The 19,587-nt window shown below is 48.0% G+C and overlaps 1 protein-coding gene across 2 annotated transcripts in view; it reads left to right on the top strand.

Moving 5' to 3' along the window:
• The window catches only part of SIX3 (SIX homeobox 3), a 96,140-nt gene extending 81,623 nt beyond the window's left edge, over positions 1–14,517 (top strand). The window contains exon 3 of one of the 2 annotated variants that reach the window (XM_060607197.2): positions 12,759–14,517. In XM_060607197.2, the coding sequence (XP_060463180.1) occupies positions 12,759–12,848 (90 nt within the window). In that variant the 3' untranslated portion in view covers positions 12,849–14,517. Of the gene's footprint in view, positions 1–5,427; positions 5,698–12,758 lie in introns of those variants that run through there. The other variant, XM_060607179.3, reaches the window with a different exon arrangement.
• The last annotated feature ends 5,070 nt before the right edge of the window (positions 14,518–19,587 follow it).

Below are 19,587 nucleotides of genomic sequence, written 5' to 3'. Positions count from 1 at the left end.
TCCAGTGGACAGCAGTCAAATTATCTGTGAACTTGGATGGGAAAAAAATTTCATCTTTATCGTCACCAACCCCTAACTGGAATACAGTTGCTTTTTTAAGCATGTAGGCTTTGGGGTGTCTGGGTGGCTCAGTCGGTTAAGAGTCAGACTTCGGCTCAGGTCACGATCTCTGTGTTGGTGGGTTCGAGCCCCACATCGGGGGCTCTGTGCTGACAGCTCAGAGCCTGAGGCCTACTTTGGATTCTGTCTCCCTCTCTCTCCGCACCTCCCCCCTCACACTGTGTCCCCGTCTCTTGAAAATAAATGAAATGTTTAAAAAAAAAAACAAAGAATGTAGGCTTTAACCATAGCAGTGTTGGGCAGTAGCTATGGCATTCCCCACCAGCAGCAAACACAGGTATTTTCATATCACGTTAGAGTCGAGGCGGACACGTTGAAATGCTTATGCTCACCACTACTTGGAAATTACAGTACCAATCAGACCTGCTGCTAGATCTTGCAACTTAACATGTTAATCAAGAAGTGCATGTGTTACTATATCCGTTTAAAAAATTATTTTTATAACTTGGGGCACCTGGGTGGCTCAGTCGGTGAAGCCTTGGACTCTTGATCTTGGCTCAGGTCATGATCTCACGGTTCATGAGATGGAGCCCCGTGTTCGGTATTGTACTGACAGCACACAGCCTGCTTGGGATTCTCTCTCCCTCTCTCTCTGCCCCTCCCCCGCTTGTGCTCGGGTGTGAGCGTGCTCGTTCTCTCTCTTTCTCTCAAAATAAATAAACTTAAAAAATTATTCTTGTAACTTTATTTCAACATGATTTGTTTTCTTTGCAATCATATCTTATTTTATGCATTAGAAAATATTTTTTTTTAATTTTTTTAACGTTTATTTATTTTTGAGACAGAGAGAGACAGAGCATGAACGGGGGAGGGGCAGAGAGAGAGGGAGACACAGAATCGGAAGCGGGCTCCAGGCTCTGAGCCATCAGCCCAGAGCCCGACGTGGGGCTCGAACTCACGGACCGTAAGATCGTGACCTGAGCTGAAGTCGGACGGTTAACCGACTGAGCCACCCAGGCGCCCCTGCATTAGAAAATATTCTGAGAAGGGGTGCCTAGGCAGATTCACCAGATGCCAAAGGCAACGAAAACTGGTTAAGGACCCCCATGAAATCGCTGTGTATTTAGGGGTTCTTCCTCCAGTGCAGAGTTGCAGCTGTTTTGAATAGGAGTTAACTCTTCATCTTTCACCTGGTCAGAGGAACCCCCCAGCCAGACATCAGGAGGAAAGAGGAACAACCTGGGGAGCCCTAGGAGGTTTTGGTATGTTTAGATCTCAACTTTTCCATCTATGAAATGGGATGACTGAGCCCATCAATAGGAGGTGCTGTTTCCCCATTCCTGACTGGTTAGGAGTCTGGCAGAACAGTACATGCCTCAGGTGCCGGGATCTGACACGGCTAGGGGCTGGGCCTGGCATGGTGGCTTCGCAAAGTCAGCTGGACCCTCTGTGCTTCCTGCGTGCCAGGATGAAAACGGCTTTTTTTCATTTGAGATCCAAGATGCTGAGTCACTGGCCAGCTCAGAAGAGTAGTTCTTGTTGTAAAACAGCCCAAGAGGCCCCTCCCCTAACCCTGCCCAGCATGGTAGGCCTCAACCCAACTCTGATTTCGAGGAGAAGCCTCCAGGAAAGCACCGCAGGGGTGGAGGGAAGGGGGCTGAGTGAAACAGGTTCTAGGAGGAAAGCCCAGGTTTCAGACTTTCCTAGAGACTTGCCCTGGGCCCTCCTTCCATTTACTTTGTCCAGAACGGGTGTTATTCCTAAAGTCTCTTATTGATCATCTCTTGTGTGGCCAGCCACATGCCCCACTCTGTGGGGACTCTGAGGGGGAAGACAGCTGCTGCCCTTGGTGACCTGACAATTTAGCCGGGGGCTGGGGAAGACAAGGCCAGCTCACCAGATGTAGCACACCTCCCAGAAGAGCTCAGGCGTGTGGCACAGGTAGGGCAAGAGGAGAGGCCTGGAGTGAGCAGAGGTGCTAAATAGAGGGGAAGGGATTTGGCCAAGAAGCAGAGGGCAGGGGGGAGGCCATTCTGGGAAGCGGTGTCTGCTCCAGGCCAGGAGCAGGAGGGGTTTTCATCAGTGGTGGTGAGGGGGCTCTGTGATGACATCAGCCAGGACTGAGGTGAAAGGCAAGTATTGGAGCGCTGGCTATGGGAAATAGGGTATTCATTATAGAGGACTGGGTGACCCTTGAAGTTGTTTTGAGCCAGAGAGGTGTTTCTGGTTGGGCTGCAGGCTTGCAGGGAGGGGCTGGACTCCAGGCCCCAACTTACCCCTACATTATTGCTCTCCTAGCTTTCTAAATGTGGCAGCCATGCATCCATCCATCTATTCATCCATCCATCCATCCATCCATCCATCCATCCATCTGCTTGTTCCCTTATCCTCTCTGCCTACCTCCTCACCTCCTCCAGTGTAAGCTCCTTCACTAGGCTTGAGGCTGTGCTCTCTGCTGTTTTCCTGGTTTCTAGCATAGTTCTGGGTACATAGTGGGCCCTCGGTAAGTATTTTTGAACATAGTCCTCCCCTGAGCATTCATTTAGCCATTTACACTTGCTCAGGATGCTTCCTCTGGAATATTGAGTCCATTTGTCCCTCCTCATCTCCAGAGCCGCATCCGGTTATTTGGAGAGTCCGCAGTGTCCCCTCACCGTTCCAACAGAGTCTCTGAGAGTCCCTTTCCCCTTTAGTGTAGCCACGAGACTTGACATGCAAGAAGGGAGACTGGGTGCTGGTCCCAGATCTGCAAAGACAAGGTACATGGCCTTAGGCACTGTCATTCTCTGTGCTTCCTTGGCGGAGTGATGGCAAGCGTGGACAAGGAGAGCTTCGAGAATTCCTTATACTCTGATGGGCTGTGGTTCTCTAACCTTAACTCGTCGCAAGTGACGAGGCAAGTGTGGGGCAAGTGAAACCATGTTAACAACTGCTTAAATTCAATCAGAGGGACGTTTCCCCGGAGTTAGTGATTTAACTGTGTTTCTCAGCAACACAGGGCTTTTCTAGCTGAGCAGCTAACCATTCCTTAGCCCTAGGAAACGATTCTCTTCTGATAGTCCTTTTATGAATGCATGACCCCCCCACTCATAATTGGGAGGATCCAGGAGTGCCCAGAAAGGGCCTTAATCGCTCTGAGATTGCGTTACGTTCCTGATTAAGTCACTTAATAAATGACCACATCAAGTAGCCTGAAGGAAGGCATTTCCGGAGAGGACCTAAATCACTTTTAATTTTCAGGGCCGTGTGTTTTCCTTTTGCAGCCTGGAGCTGCTGTGCCCTGCCTGCCATCTGAGAAACATTTCTTTAAGGTGTCAAAAGGATGTGTCATGCATTTGGAATGAGGGCTAAATTAAAAGGCCACACAACACATAGTTGGGGAAATAGTGAGATATTCCGGGCTGTTTCCAGGATAAACTACCCATTTGGCAGTCTTTTCTTGAGCAGAAACAATGCATAGTGGGACGCTTGCCTGACATTTACACCCCACAGGCACATACATGCACGCACAGACACACACGCACAAGCACTCACACATGCAGTCGTGAAGGGACGTGTAGGGTCCCCTGAATTGGACATACCGATTAGCCACGTGGATTTTGTTGCTACAGAAAGTGGGAGGATTGGTGACAGGTAACTTAGTACCTCTAGTTGTACTGAGAACGGCCCTGGGACTCTTATCTCTTTGCCTTTTGAGAGAGAGGCCTGAGCTCTGCGACGGGCTCCCATAACATGTTCTATTTCTTCATTCGGAGGTGAGAGGAAACGTCAAATGATTTCATCCAAGTGTCTCCATTTTAAGTTGAGGAAACCAGTGCCCAGAGAAGGCCGGTTACTTGCCCAAAGACACACAGCTCGAGAAAGCCAGAACCAGTACACATGTCTTGGTTTCATGTGCTAGGTCAGAGCCACCTTCACCCCTTCCCCTCTGTCCCCAATTCTCCTCTCCCTCATGCTGATGTTATCCCACCTCAGATAAGCCACAGGGCAGGTAATTGAGAGCAGACTGCCTTGGCTACTGATTTTACCCCAGGGACAAAACAAGCGCTTGCTGCCAGCTGAGAAGTCCCAGCTGCTTCCAGCATGTCTGAAGCTGCGGGCTCTGGAGAAGCCTTGCTTCTCCTTCACGCCATTAAGAGACCGTTTCCAGGACCTGCCAGGAATCATCGGATATTTTGCAGTTCACATTTCTGCTCTTTATCTAGCCTTGAGGGGTTTTTGTATTTCATTAAAAAATGTCACCGTTTTGGGGTGCCTGGGTGGCTTGGTCGGTTAAGCGTCCGACTTCGGCTCAGGTCATGATCTCACGGCCTGTGAGTTCGAGCCCCGCGTCGGGCTCTGTGCTGACCGCTCAGAGCCTGCAGCCTGTTTCAGATTCCATGTCTCCCTCTCTCTCTGCCCCTCCCCTGTTCATGCTCTGTCTCTCTCTGTCTCAAAAATAAATAAACGTTGAAAAAAAAATTGAAAAAAAAAAGTCACCGTTTTTTCCAATTTAGTGCTCACTGGGTGGGATAGTCCAAGGCCAGCCCTTCCAAGACAAATGAAGGTGAAAGGGCCAAACCTAGCTCAGCCACCGGCCCAGGAATGAGCAAACTTCCGGGAAGAGAGAAAACCACCAAACTCTGCTGGGTTCTTTCCCAGACTTAGTAACATGTTCTGTCAACCCTTTCCTGGCCCTGTGGAGCTAAAGGGCCATCTGGGATAAATGGACCGGAAGTTGGCCTTCAGAAAGCCTGGCCTGGGAGAAGGCAAGGCAATTTTCCAGAAAACAAGACCCAAACAAAACAGTTTCTGGGCACCCGCTGCCACCAGGCGTTGGGCCGGAAGCTTTCTCATTGGGTATTTTAGTGAAACCTTTTTCAGATCCGAGGGCTCCTGGCCTGGGATTTACATCAGGCTGAGCTCTGGAATGTGGTGATCACTCATTCTTCCCTTGAAGATCCATCACTATCTCTCTGTGATACCTTCCAAGCCTTGCCCACGGAGAAACTGAGGCTCAGGGAGGCCGCTGGGCAGCGGAGCTCCAGAGCGCTGAGAAGTGATTCCCCTGCTCCCACGGTGCAGGATTTAGCAAACAAAAAGACAAAATGCCCAGTTAAATTTGAATTTCAGATAAATAATAAATACTTTTTGGTGTGAAGACATCCATGCAATATTTGGGATATACCAAAAAAAAAAAAAAAAAAAAAAGACTCATTGTTTCCTGGAAATTCATATTTAACTGGGTGGTCTGTCCTCATTGTCTTTTATCCTAATCTATAGGGCTTTGGGTAAATTCTTCGTTTCCCTAAAGGTGCCTGCTACAGGGGGAAAAATGTCTGCAAGTTACTGATTTAAGGTTAGCCCGTTTGTTTGATTATTTTCCAGGAAAACCCAGGAGGAAAGTGATTTTCCCACCTCCCCACGGATCCACTGGTGAGAGTCGAGAGTGAAGTTCACCTGGGGCGCCTGGGTGGCTCAGTCGGTTAAGCGTCTGACTTCAGCTCAGGTCATGATCTTGTGGTCTGTGAGTTCAAGCCCCACGTCTGGCTCCGTGTTGACAGCTCGGAGCCTGGAGCCTGCTTCAGATTCTGTGTCTCCCTCTCTCTCTGCCCCTCCCCCACTCATGCTCTGTCTGTCTCTCTCTCTCTCTCTCTCTCTCTGTCTGTCAAAAATAAATAAACATTAAAAAAAAATTTAAAAAAAAAGACTGAAGTTCACCTATGTCAGGTCTTTGCTCCAATGTTACTTTCTCAAAGAGACGGTCCCGGATCACTTATTAAAAACGGCATACTCTTGGGGTGCCTGGATGGCTCAGTAGGTTAAGAGTCCAACTTCGGCTGAGGTCATGATCTCACGGTTCGAGCCCCACGTTGGGATCTGTGCTGATGGCTCAGAGCCTGGAGACTGCTTCAGATTCTGTCTCTCTCTCTCTCTCTCTCTGTCCCTCCCCTGCTCAAGCTCTGTCTCTCAAAAATTAGTAAATGTGAAAAAAAATTTAAAAAGAAAAAGCACACCTCCCATTCCTGGGGATCTTCTCTGTTTTATTTTTCTCCATATTCTCTGCTTTATTTACTTGTTTCTTTTATGGCCTCTGCCAGACTACTACTAGAATGTAAGCTCCGTGATGGTGGGTTCGTATTTGTTTTGCTCACCTCTATAACCTCAGTGTCTAGAAAAGTGCCTGGCACTTGGTTAACTCTCACTAGCTTTTGTTGAATAGATGGACAAAAGAATCCGGGGCTCATGGCTTTCAGTCAGAAGCTCTTCTCCCTGCAGCCTTCTTTGCTGCCCCACAGCCTCCTCGGAGCCAGGGGATTTACGCAACAGCTGCCTTTGGGGGACCGCATGAGAATCAATGGTAAGGGTGGGTTCAGGGTGGGTTCCGGGAGTTTTGACCTTAAATCCTACCACTCCTGCCATCCTGCTGGGTTTGGCAGCTGCTGGTGTCAGGCAGGAGAGCGAGTGGACAGACTCCCAGGAGGGGGAGAATAGTGTGACTAGTGTGCAGAGGGGGCTTTCTTTGTGACAATGAGAACTTAGTCGACCACAGTTGCTTTATTCTAATGGCGATGCCTTCTGCTGAGAGTATAGAGGCAAAGGGGTCCTAGAAAGAGATGTTGAACTGGATTAATCCGGTGTGGCAGAGCACCTCCCTCCTCTCTGCTGCTCACCACTCACTGAGGGTCCGTGGGGAAAGGCCCTTCCCAACTCTTGCTTTCGAGTCTGCTGGCCTGGCAACCTCACAAGGGGAGGGCTGATCCCTGCCCCCAGGCTCCTTGTCTGGATCCTCATCTACCCCATGAGACCTCACTGGGCACTGAACCTCTATGAGAGATCATTTCCCAGACAAATTCACGGTCATGTGGCGTGACTGGGTCAGGGGAAAAAGCCCGCCCCATTACTGGAGACATATCAAAGCCCCAGTCCAAGGGGTCAAATGTCTTCTTTTTAGAAAAAAGAATGTCAAACACTTCTGTTGAGTCTTCGACTTTGTAAAAAACAATAAAATAGATTCTGAAGGAGGTAAGAAAGGAAAACAAAAGTATATATAACTGGGGAGCACAAGGGACCTTGGAGTTCCTCTAATCAGCCCCATTTCCTGATGAAGAATCAAAGGCTGGGAGGCTGGGCTGGGCCAAGTTAATTTAGAGACTTGGGGAGATTTGGTGGGGGGTGGGCCTGAGCTGGGCAGGTTCTCTTCCCCGTATCTTGCCACCTGCACACATCTAGAAGTTAATGTTTTTGGATGACTCTGCAGATGGGTCTCAAGGAGTCAGGTCTATCGTTTGGGGGGTTCAACTGCCCATGAGGGGCTTAGGAGCCCCTCCCAGCATGTGTGAGGGAGCATGGGGCTGGGGAGCTGGCATCTCACCCCATCACACTGGGGGAGAGGTCACAGAGGGCCACCCGGAAGGACATCCACAGATGGGACATCCACATCCACAGGGGCGGAGACAAGACTGGGCTTGCCCAGGTTTCTATAGCTAGAGATTCCCACCTCCCTCTCCTCGCCTCCCCTCCTGGGCTCAACGAACCCAAAGCATCTCCTTTTTACTGAGTTCTACCACTGGCCATAGTGCTGAGTATGTTGCCTAGATATCAGTTCATGTACAATTCCAGCAGCAGTGTGAGATTGATACCATTTCTTTTCAGGTAATAAATGAGGCAACAGAGACTCAGAGAGATCAAGTCTCTTGCCCAGAGTCACACAGCTAGGAAGCAACAGAGGAAGAGTGAAAAACCTTTACACGTTCAGCTTCTGTGGGAAGGGCTTCACCGCGGGGGCAGGCCAGAGAATGCCACTGGTGTTTTTTTCCTCAGCTGCTTAAGGACCCAGCTGGGCCTTTGTACAAGCATTCCCAAATTCTAGCGTCATTGGCTTACCATGAAAACAGATGCCCCCTCAGATTTGCAGCCAGGGGTCCTGATTTATTTTGTTAATGATTATATTTATCAGTAGCTGTATTAACATGTTCTCTGAGTGTCCAGATTGCAAAGTTTATAAAGAATTATTTTCTTAATTGAAACATGTCAGGAGATTACAGGTGCGAGTCGGTTAATTATCTTTACTTTCCAAATGAAAATTGACCTTAATTGTGAAATTTTGATCGACATATTTTACGCATTACGTGAAACCCCCATCTTTGACATGAAGAGCTAGGGAGGCAGGTCTGCGGTTACATAATTGTTTTTAATGTAAGTGAATCAGTTAATTAATACTTGCAAAAAACCCAAGGTTTTTCAGGAAACTTACAATTACCATCAATTTAAGCGTACAGCTACATTAATATGGTGACAAGTCCAATAATAAAACTTAAGTGATTGCAGGCAAGTGCTGAGCAGATGTGTGAATAAGCATGCAGACCGTGGGTTGAGTGTCAGACCATATTGGAAAAGTGAAGCAGTCAGAGACCTCCACTCCTGGGTCCCAGCCTCCAGTGCCGAGTCTTACTCCCCAGCCTCAGTCCCCCAGCACTTAACCTCCAGCTGCAGCCCAGTCCCCAGCCTCCAGCCTCCAGCTCAGGCTTCAGCCCCAGTCTCTTTTGCATGATTGTCTCCCCGGACCCTGAAATAGGCCACAGACAGATCTATTCTCTTTATGTTCCTCAATATACAGCATGCACATTTGGCGGAGAGCTTCTCATTTTATTTATTTCCTAGTTATCTAAGAGAGTTGTTTCTCAGCACCAAGAAAGTGGGTACCTCTCACACAGGTTAGAGTTCAAAATGGTCAGAGGGATCCAAGGAGCCCACTGGAGCAGAGAAGACCACTGGGCCCTCCCCCTCCTCCTTTTTTTTTTTTTTTTTTAAGTTTATTTATTTACCAGACAGAGAGGGAGAGAGAGGATCCCAAGCAGGCTCTGCACTGTCTGTGCAAAGCCTGATGCGTGGCTCGATCTCATGAACCGTGAGATCATGACCTGAGTGGAAATCAAGAGTCGGACACTCAACTGACTGAGCCACCCGCGTGCCCCCCTCCCCCTCCTTCTTGACCTTGCTGCCACCTGCCCTAGATTCTCCATTAATATATCACCTGTCAAGTGCAGACAGGAGAATGACACTTGCTGAGGGAGCTGGGATGCCTTTGACTCTGCTGTTTTCCAGTCAGCTGCATAGGCTTATGAAAGCTCACTTACCCTTCCTGGGCCTTAGTTTTTCTATCTGTCCAATGGGAAATTGAGGCAATTTTAAAACATGTTGGGCAAATTCTCTGACACTCCTGTCATTGAGAAGCGAGGGTCTATGTGCCTTTGCCTTGAATCTGGGCCAATCTTAGTGACTCACTTGTGACCAGTAGAATGCAGTAGAAAGTGACCTTGCATGACCTCGGAGACTAGTTCAGAAAAGTCCACATCATTTCCTTAGTTCTTCTGGGACACTCACGTTTGGAGCCCTGGGCCACCGTGTAAGAAGTCTAACTACCCTGAGGCTGCCATGTCATGAAGAAGCCCAGGTCACATGGAGAGGGCACATGGGGGGTGTTCTAACCGACAGCCTCAGTGGAATCTCAGCTGGCAGCCAGCACCAGCCACCAGATGATTTTAGCCTCCGGCTGAGGCCCCAGGCATCATGTGGCTGAGTCAGGAGTATATTATTTTCATTTCCTAATTTGCAGACTTGTTGGGATGAGCAAATGAAATAATATACAAAAAAAAAAAAAAAAAAGCCTCTGAAAGGCTGTACAAAGGGAGCTATTGGGGCACCTGGGTGGCTCAGTTGGTTAAGTGCCGATTTCAGCTCAGGTCGTGATCTCATGGTTCATGAGTTCGAGCTCTGCGTCAGGCTCTCTGTGGTCAGCACAGAGTCTGCTTTGGATCCTCTCTCTCCCATTCTCTCTGCCCTTCTATGCTCCTCCCTCTTTCTCTCAAAAATAAACATTTAAAAGAAAAATAAAAAAAGAGAGCTATTATTTTTGTGGTTATTTTTATTATGGTGTTCAGTCCTACACTAGATTATACAGAGACAATATAAGAAATGGAGAAAATAAGGTCTCTTCTCTCAAAGAATCTATTCAAATGGGCAGAGAGAAGACCAAGAAATAGATAAGAACAATAAATAATATAGAACAGGGCTAAATAGTAAGATGTAAGGTACAGATTAGATGGTATAGGTGTTTATAGGAGGCAGGACAGTGATGGGGGGGCAAGGAGCACAAGGGCCAAGAAAGGCTTCTTGGAGGATGGGGACCTCCCTTGAAGGATGAAGAAGGTTTGGGTTGCTGGAGAGGAGGGAGGATATATTAGGCATGGGGGCACCAACTGAGCAAAGGCACTGACAAGGTAGCCTTATAAAGGTGATGGAGAGACTGGGGGCAGAGGGAACCTACCCGGTAAGGCTGGATGGGGTCAGACAGGTCTACCTCATGGGTGCCCAAATGCCCGCCAGCAGTCAGGTTAGATTTCTGTGTTTGCTGACTCCCTATGTGTAGGAAGATTTCATGGTCCTTCTCGGTCACCTTTTCTGATATCATCATTGTCTTTCTTGGCTCACAATGACCTTCTTTCTGTAGGAACTTCTTGTCCTACCCCTTCCTGGCATCCTTGTGTCTGCTCCTGCCCCTGGCCTGTGGGCAAAAGCTGATTGGTCCAGGATGTACACCTGACCGAGTGGGGATCTCTGACTTCTTTTTCTAGAGGTTTCGAAGCTTTGAACCACTGAAGATGAGAGTTGGCACCAAGTGCTGTGGACAGAAGGGCCACCGACCCTGCTCAGGCTCCCAGCTGCCCTGCTTCCTCCCTGCCTGGGGGTGCAGCTCTCCACTGGATTCTGAGAGCCTTCTAGAGATCTTCCAGTAAAGGCTAAGCCCTCTCCTTACTCCTGTATTTATTTGTTTACTTCTTTATTTAGCCAGCCACTGTTTGTGTCTGGTACCAGTGACCACAGGAGACGTAACTCACACCAGCCACGGTTGAAGTGTGGGTAGTGACGAGGAGGCCAGGGCCTCCCCTGCATCTTGCCTTCGGCCCCCCCACCCCCGCCCCCCACTGTGTGACTTTGGGCGGATCACCTTCTCTAAATCTCAGTTTCCTTATCAAAACGATGAAAAGAAGACCAAATGCATGGGTTGATTGCAAGGATTTTAGGAGATCATCTGTGTCTGGCATACATTATGTTCTAGAGAAAAACAAAGGCTGTTAGCTGCTGTGATTATTACAACTCGGGCTTAAGGAGTTGGAAGCCGGCTGCCTGCAACCATGAGAGTTCCTACCGACCAGGCTCCTCGCAGCACAGAGAAAACAAACACAGATGACAAGGGGGGTTCTGCTGATCTTTAAGTGGCCTTTTGACATTCAGTGGAAGGCACTTGACCCCTAGCAGCAAATTGATTTCTGGAACACGGCCCCAGCCTCCGTGTTTAGTTCACTTTTATCCAGCCCTTTACATCACAGAGGGGAGTGATTAGGGGCTCTGTTGGTTAAGCCTCCAACTCTTGATTTCGGCTCAGGACGTGGATCTCACGGTTCGTGAGATCGAGCCCTGCATCAGGCTCTGCACCGACAGCACAGAGCCTGCTTGGGATTCTCTCTCTCCCTCTCTCTCTCTGCCCCTCTTTCACATGCTCTCTCTCTGTCTCTCTCTCAAAATAAGTAAATACACTTTAAAAGAAATTTTAAAAAAGGTGGGGGGAGTGATTACATCACAAAGGGGCTGGTTCACTCCGTTGATTGGAGCCCAATCTGAGAGATCAAAGGTGAGACCGACTTTTGAGCCTACAAGCCAGAGAAGTGTTTTTCCAGGCCACAGGCTCCAGTCTCACTTTAGCCAACCAGCGTGTGCGCTGGGTCATCCTGTGGCCTGGGAAAGAGTCCCGATGGCTCCAGGCAACCCTTCCCCACCGCTGGAAACAGTTCAGAGTGTCTGGCCCCAGCTGAGCGTGGAACCAGGGCTGTTAGCTGACTTGGGTGTCGGGGACTGGGGTATCTGGGAAGTGAGACTGGGAAAGAGGGTGAGACAGTTCTGCCTCTTGTAATAAAATAGAACTCCAAGATAAAGAAATAAACATTTTTTAAAAATGAGCAAAAATAATCCTCCAGATGGATTCACCTCTCCAGGTGGGAGGAGCAGTTGGGAGCACAAGGCCCTGGTCTGTCTGCGTGAGTCATCCCTGGGATCTCCCAACCTGATCCCCACTCTTCCTGCCTTGTTGGGCCCAGGAGCAGGGGCTGCTGTTTGAATGAGCCAGCCCAGTGGGGGCACAAACCCTTTCTCTGAACTGCCCTTAGTGGTGACAACTGGAATTTCTCAAAAGGATTCTGTAAATCTTAAGGAAGGACAAAAGGGAAATAAGCCCAGAAAATAAAAGAAACCTGGCTGGCTTGGAGAGGAAAGGGGCCAAGGGTCCTGCGTCATTCCCAGGAGGATCCCAAGGAGAGATTTATTTCTTCATCCTCATCCCAAGGGTCAGGAAACCTCTGCAGGCCCCTTGCTGACTTTCTTTAGCACCAGATCCCCATCTCCACCCGGAAGGGCACTCTCACATGTCTTTGCTCCTCCCAGCTCTGGCCAGAGCTCCTCAGGCTCCCTTTATTGGCCAGACCTGAGGCCCCCAGGGGGAACCTCGTTCCTCAGAGAAGGACCCATCTTGCACAAACAGGACACAGCTCTGGCCCCGTGCTGGCCCACTGTTGCAGGAGCCTCTACACAACTGCTACCCACCCACGTGTCTGGAGGAGTGTTTTGTCAAGAAGTCTTTTACGTATGTGTTTTTTTCACAGGTGAGAAAACGAAAACTCAAACGAGGTCAGATCACATGCCCAAGGGTCACCGATGGATGCCAAGGTCAGGATTCAATTCACATCCCCTGATGCCAAGCCACCTTCTTTTTACATTATACGCACAGCCTGCTGCTTTATTGTTGCATGCCTTCCCCCACCCCCACCCCCCATCCAGCTCCCAGAATTCACTGCCGCATGACCAGAGTCACTGGAGCTGCTTCGATTTACAGATGGAGGAAATGTTTACAGAAAGTCAGGGGACACTCGGTAAGTCTTGGTTGAATTACATTGACAGAAAGAGTTGTTGATAATCGTAGTGATAATAATGAAACTAAATGATCCATTTTAAAGGGGGGGGGAACGTTTGCTGAAAGGAGATAAACAGAGCAGTGACTTAAAATCCAATGACTTGGCAGGGCCAGGGTAATTTCCCCCTGGGATTACCTCTCATGGGCTTTGGTAGGGGAACCTACCCGTTCACAAGAGTTTGGGGGGACCACATAATAATTAACATTAAACGTTTTTCTTCGAGGCTTCTGCCACTGAATAACTAGAAACAGGAAAGGTTTAGTGTGAGAAGCCAGGGAAACGTGGCCATAGGAATAACGTTCATCTTTAATTGATTTAAGTGACAGCCTCAAATACAATGCGATTAAAAAAAAAATACAACAAACATGTGGTGGAGTTTAAAGCATCTGGGTCTGTTTAAATTGCTCTTGTTTTTCAAGATCAAGGGTATTATTGATAAAAACAAAAATCTTTGTAATCACTAAATTTAATCCAACTAACGATGATGAGAAGACCGTTGTAAACATGAAACATGACTTGGGAACCGAATCGTACATACTTTCCTTGTTGGAAAAGGCATGTTTTCGGTCACTCGCTTTGGAGAAAGCAGCAGAATCAGGCAGTGCATGTGGACTCATCAGCTGCCAGAGAGAGCCCCCCAACCAGCCAGCACTTTTGAAGGACCGGCTGGTCAATCACAACCAAACTGAAGAGCTGCAGGGAGCGCCTTTCTTTGGTCTCAACTCCAGAAGGGAGGGAATAAGGGTGTGTTGGGTGAGGAAGTGATTGAAAATTGGTAGAAGAGGGACGCTTGGGTGGCTCAGCCGGTTAGGCAGCTGACTTTGGCTCAGGTCATGATCTCACAGTTCGTGGGTTCAAGCCCCGCATCGGGCTTTATGCTGACAGTTCAGATCCTGGAGCCCACTTCGGATTCTATGTCTCCCTCCCTCTCTGCCACTCCCCTACTCATGCTCTGTCTCTCTCTGCCTCTCATAAATAAATAAATGTTAAAAAAAATTAAAAGAAAAAAGGAAATTGTCAGAAGAAAAACTGTCTCCTAGGGAGAAATGATGTCCAGGAACAAAATAGAATGAACCTGTGTCCTTGACTTTAGCAATTCAAGTGTTAGGTCTAGTTTTAAACTTTTATGGCTTCTTGATTCCTTGGGGTGTATACCACATCAAGATTTCAATTTAATTAACAAATATTTATTGGGTATGTGGTCCAGGGTACCAGGGGGTCAGACAATGGCCCCTTGTCTCATTTGTAAAAATGGGGGATACACTTGCATGGGAACAGGCACTGCTCTGGAACCATCTGAGTGTCTTTCCTGTCTACTCTGGGCATCAGCGTGGTGACAAAAACTGTTGGCCATTGCTATTCCTGCATCGCACACATGCATTTTTGCCCGAGTTCAGGTCTCAGCCCTTGATAAAACATGAAAGGATACTTGGGACTTTATAAGGACAACAAAGGAATAAACTAATATGCAGTTTCTTAAACTTCTAACCCAAACACATTAGCAGCAACAGTCAATGGCACATCATGGGCATGCACAATGGCAGCCGTGCTCTGATGGTTAATACCACTTCCTCCAAGCTTGGAATTGCTATAACTCTCAGGGAGGGGGTTCCAGGCAGCAGTCTGTCCTGGTTTTGTGTCACCCTCCAATCTGCTTCTGTGTCACCAGCTGGTGTCCACGTCAAACTTCTCCTTCCTTGAATCCGAGGTAATACATCATTTCCAAACTTGCACATCTCTGTTGCTAACACCGATATCTCTAATGTTCAAGTTCAGTCTTGTAGACAATATTATGTGTGTTTCTACTGCATGAGCTATCTTCCTTGCCGCCATGAGTATCCAGGAAGTACTCACTGTTGAAGGTAGTATGGCTCTCTGGATACACAAAACGGTTTAAAAACGTTTCCTAGCACATGAGGCCCCTGGGTGGCTCAGTCAGTTAAGCGTCTGGCTTCAGCTCAGGTCGTGATCTCGCAGTCCGTGAGTTCAAGCCCCGTGTCAGGCTCTGTGCTGACAGCTTGGAGCCTGGAGCCTGCTTCGGATTCTGCGTCTCCCTCTCTCTCTGCCCCTCCCCTGCTCACGCTCCGTCTCTCTCTGTCTTTCAAAAATGAATAAATGTTTAAAAAAATTAAAAAAAAAAAGAAATGTTTCCTAGTACAGACCTCTGTGTACCTCTCTTAAAATATTGTCTTCCTGGGAGTAGGGAAAAACATCCAGCAACTCATTACAAAAACTGGAAAAGAATATTTGTAGAAATTCCCCGAGTAGAAGGTAAATTACAAATGTTCAAATCTTATGAAAAGATGTTCGGTCTCTCCAATTATGAATAAGGCAAATGAAAACAAGGGCAGTTTTTACATTTTCCTATCAGAGTAGGAAAGACTACAGATACTGCTAAACCCCCGTTTGGCAAGGGTGTGGGGACAATGGAAACTTCCAGGCTGGGGACAGAAGAGTAAACTGGCATGTTTTTAGAGAGCAATTTGGCATTATCCATAAAACTTAGAATGTCCCTACCCTTTCAACCAGAAGTTCCACATATAAGGAATTTATCCTATGGAAATACTCACACAACTGTGGAAGAAATAGATATATTCATTACATGATTCCCAGTAGCATACCATTGGAGCCCCCTAACTGTCCATCAATAGGGAATTAGTTAAATAAACTACGGTGGTCCAGTAATCTACACAATGGAACATGGCATGATTATTACAAGATGAGGTGGATCTATGTGTACTTATCTTGGAAAAGCTCCACAATATGCTCAATTAAAAAAATGTCCATTAGTGTGTACATTTTGATCTTTTTTTTTTTCTCGAGAGGTGTTTCTGTGTGTGTTGACTTGTGGAAAAAACATGAACATGTGTTCATCTTTGAGGAGGGAGGGTTTATGGCACAGTTTTCTTCTTGTCTTATTTGAATCCTTTTTTTTTTCTTTTTTAGTTCATTTATTTTTGAGAGAGAGCGTGAGCAGGGGAGGAGTAGAGAGAGAGGGAGACAGAGGATCTGAAGCAGGCTCTGAGCTGACAGCAGCAAGCCTGATGTGGGGCTCGAACTCATGAATCCAGTGATCATGACCTGAGCCCAAGTGAGATGCTCAACCAATGAGCCACCCCTTGAGTCCTTAAGCAAACAAACAAACAAGGAACTGTTTATAAAAGTAGAAAATCCACAAATAATTTTTAACACTTTCTTGTGAGTAGGCTCCACACACAGAGTGGAACCCAATGCAGGGCTTGAACTCACGACCCTGAGATCAAGAGTTGGATGCTTCACCGACTGAGCCGCCCAGGCACCCGAGAAAACCCACAAATAATTTTTAAAGGAAAGTCTACAGGGGCTGCAATGAGATGAATTTAGAGAATGTGACATCTTGGTGGGAAACTGGCTCCCGGCCTATGACATGCATATTCCGTCCTGCTCAGGAGCTGTTCTTTGGGTCTCATCCTCTCTTCCCCCCCACCCTGCTCCAAACCCACATGGTGGAGGATGAGGTTTGTAGGTACGCGCTTGCTGCACCACCCCCCCCCCCCCCCACCCCGGAGTTCAGTTGCTTGACCTTCACTATACAGGTGCCTCCTTGCGCCTTCCCTCCTTCCTCTGTCCTGGCTCCTTGCAACTCATCTGCTCATGTCTTCCTCAAACGACTGCCCTTCCCCCTCCCCTCCTTCCCACCCCTCCAGCAGGGGCTCCTGGAAGGGTGAAGACACCCCTTCTCATTGAGATGCTGTCCCTTCCCCGAGGCTGTCCACGCAGTCCCGTGGCTACCCCTCCTTTCGTTTTCCCTTCCTCCCTTCTTCCGGGTCAGGTCTCTTCAGCCACACAGCATTCCCATTTTCTTCCTCAGTTTTATTTCCCTGCAGAGGGACTCCTTCCTCCAGATTCCTAAATCTACTCTCTGTTCTAAATCCCGGACCCACCTTTCTCGTTGTCGGGTGGAGCTCCCCTCTGCCCTGTCGTCTGCTGGTTGAAATCACGCATTCCACACGCCAAATGTCTCATCAGCTCCTTCCCACTCCCCAGTGCAGGGGAGGCGAATGCTTTCCTCCACCCTCCTGGAGTCCCTGGTGGGTCTGAAAATTGAACTGACAGAGACAGATTAACAGGGGGAGAAGCACACAAATGTTCTTAAAGTTTTACACGTGCACCGGAGCCTTTATAGGAGAATGAGGAAGCAGCCAGAGCGGGAAGATTTCACGCCTTGTAGACAAAGAAACAACACACTTGTGAAGAATCCACGAGGCAGAGGGGTTTGCTGGGGGCGGTGAAGTTACTAGGAAGATAAGGGTTGGTTTAACCCGATTTGTCCGAACAGATTTCTTGGGCCTCAAATTCTCTGTCTCCAGTGGTAAGAATGTCTTCCTCCTGGTGCAGGGAGGGGACCTGTTCACATGGGGGTTTTGTGACATGTTTCAGGGAAGAAGGACGAGGTGGGGGAGGTCGGAGTGACCTTCTTGCTTCTGCTATTTTCCTTTAAACTCCTTCTGCTGAAGATACCCGATATGCCAAGGTGCCATGTTTTGAGGTAGGGTGTCCCGAACCCATCACCAACGTCTTCCCTCTTAAGCTGACAGTGTCACTTGGAATCTCAGCGTCACCCTCTGCCTTCCTCACCCCTCGTATCCCCTCGGTTGCCAAGCTCTGCAACAGCAATCTGCATATATCTTACACTCCTCGTGCGCATCCCCAGCAAAGTGGGGCAGGCTTTCCTGAACCCCACATCCTAAGGTGACCACAACTCCCCCCGAAACTCCAAAGCGTTGTTTTCCTTCTCTGACACACTGATCTGTTGTGTTTTGTATGGACTTGGTCCTGTGTGTTTCTCACACCCTCCCACCCTATTTGGGTCACAAGCTCCTTCCAGGCAAGGACTTTCTTCCTCATCTTTAGCTCTGCCAGGTCTTGCACGGGGCCTCCCAGGTGCTCAGTGTATGTGCTTGTTGGATTACCTTGGATCCCAGACTCCAAGTGCAGGGCAACGACTTGAGTTAAAAGTCCGGGGCCTGCTCCTGCTGATGGTCCGGGGCCCCCCATTAGTCCTGATGCCCAATCAGGAGAAGCCTGAGGAGCACAGAGGCAATAGTTAGGTTCCAGTGGTTGTAAGAAACAGAGACTTGTTCGAGTTACATCGAGAGAAGAGATTTATCTGAAGGATACTCCTAGCCTGGACCAGAATGTGGTCTCGAACTGAGGGAGCTGGACCAGGGTCTTCTCCCATAAGCGGCCTGTGTTTCTGCCTCGTTGGGTGTGTCTTTTCCATTCCCCTCCTGATAACTCTTTCCGTCTGGCTTCTGTTACTTATAATTTCTATTCCCATGTAACTTTGGCTCACACTAGATTATCATGGCTTCTCTGGTTTCTTCTTACATGGCAGACCTTCTGTTTTAGCTTTATTGCTAATTACACCCTTCACTTTGCATTTCTTGGTTCAAATGCCTTAGAGAGCTGATGGGCTCTCTAATGATGTAGCTCATCTTCTGGATTGGCCGCCCTTGATCTAGATGCCTGCCCCTGGTCCAATCAGCTCTTCCAGTGCTAGAAAGGTGAGAAGGGTGGTCATTAAGGTCCGAATACGACTGCTCAGAGCCTACCCATAACACAGATACCTTCTCTCAGAACAGCACTGAGGGTGCGGCAGCCTTCCGAGGTTGGGTCTGTCCAAGGTAGGGATGCTATCCGGTGCAGTCTCCAGCTGCTGCCCTGGGGATCAGGAACCCAGGTGAATATAGGAAGGGTCAGAAGGAAGAACCTCCTAGCTGTCTGGAACCCCACCTCACTCACATCACCTTCTCCCGACACACTCCCTCACTAGACACAGAGCATTTCCTGACGTGAGCTGCATGAGGGGCACAAGCCAGAAGGAAAACAGCGAACCAAACAGTCCTCACACTAATGCGAGGAAATGCTGTGAACATCCACCTTCGCTAGGAAGGTCACGAGGAAACAAAAAGAAGATAAACCCAACAGAGAACTTGATACTCAGCCAATGCGGAGGATGAAATAAGCCAGGCCTTCAGGATGCTGAAATGAGAATCTAATAAAATGGCAATTGATGTAATCAAGAGTAACTGCGGGTTTAGATGTGAGAACGGATTTGAAAGGATTGAGTATTGATTCTCCAACACTAGAATAGGGTTGGTCAACAAAGAGGACACATCCTAGCCATTCTGTTTGCAACTTGAGGTGAATTTCATAAGGTCCCAATGGATTGGTCTTTTCTGCACTGCCGGAATTTTTCTCTTGGTGTGTATGTGAAGATGTTTTAAAAGAACAAAAAAAACTTAGCTACAGATCAGTCTTTGTTCTATACGTAGAAGCTACTGTAAATTCCTTTTTATACCTCTTTTCTTTTCCTTCCTTCAATCCCTCTTTCCTTTCTTCCTCCAACATTTATGTGCATCTCTTTTGTGCAAGACATAGTATGTTCAATAGAGTTTTTGTACTCGACAGCATGAGAAATACAAACACGTACAATACAAAAAACATCTATCATGTATCACGTGCTTACTGTGTGTCT

The sequence above is a fragment of the Panthera onca genome, chromosome A3 (assembly GCF_046562875.1).
Source record: "Panthera onca isolate mPanOnc1 chromosome A3, mPanOnc1 haplotype 2, whole genome shotgun sequence".
NCBI classification, from domain to species: domain Eukaryota; kingdom Metazoa; phylum Chordata; class Mammalia; order Carnivora; family Felidae; genus Panthera; species Panthera onca.
This window is presented reverse-complemented; position numbering and strand designations above follow the sequence as displayed.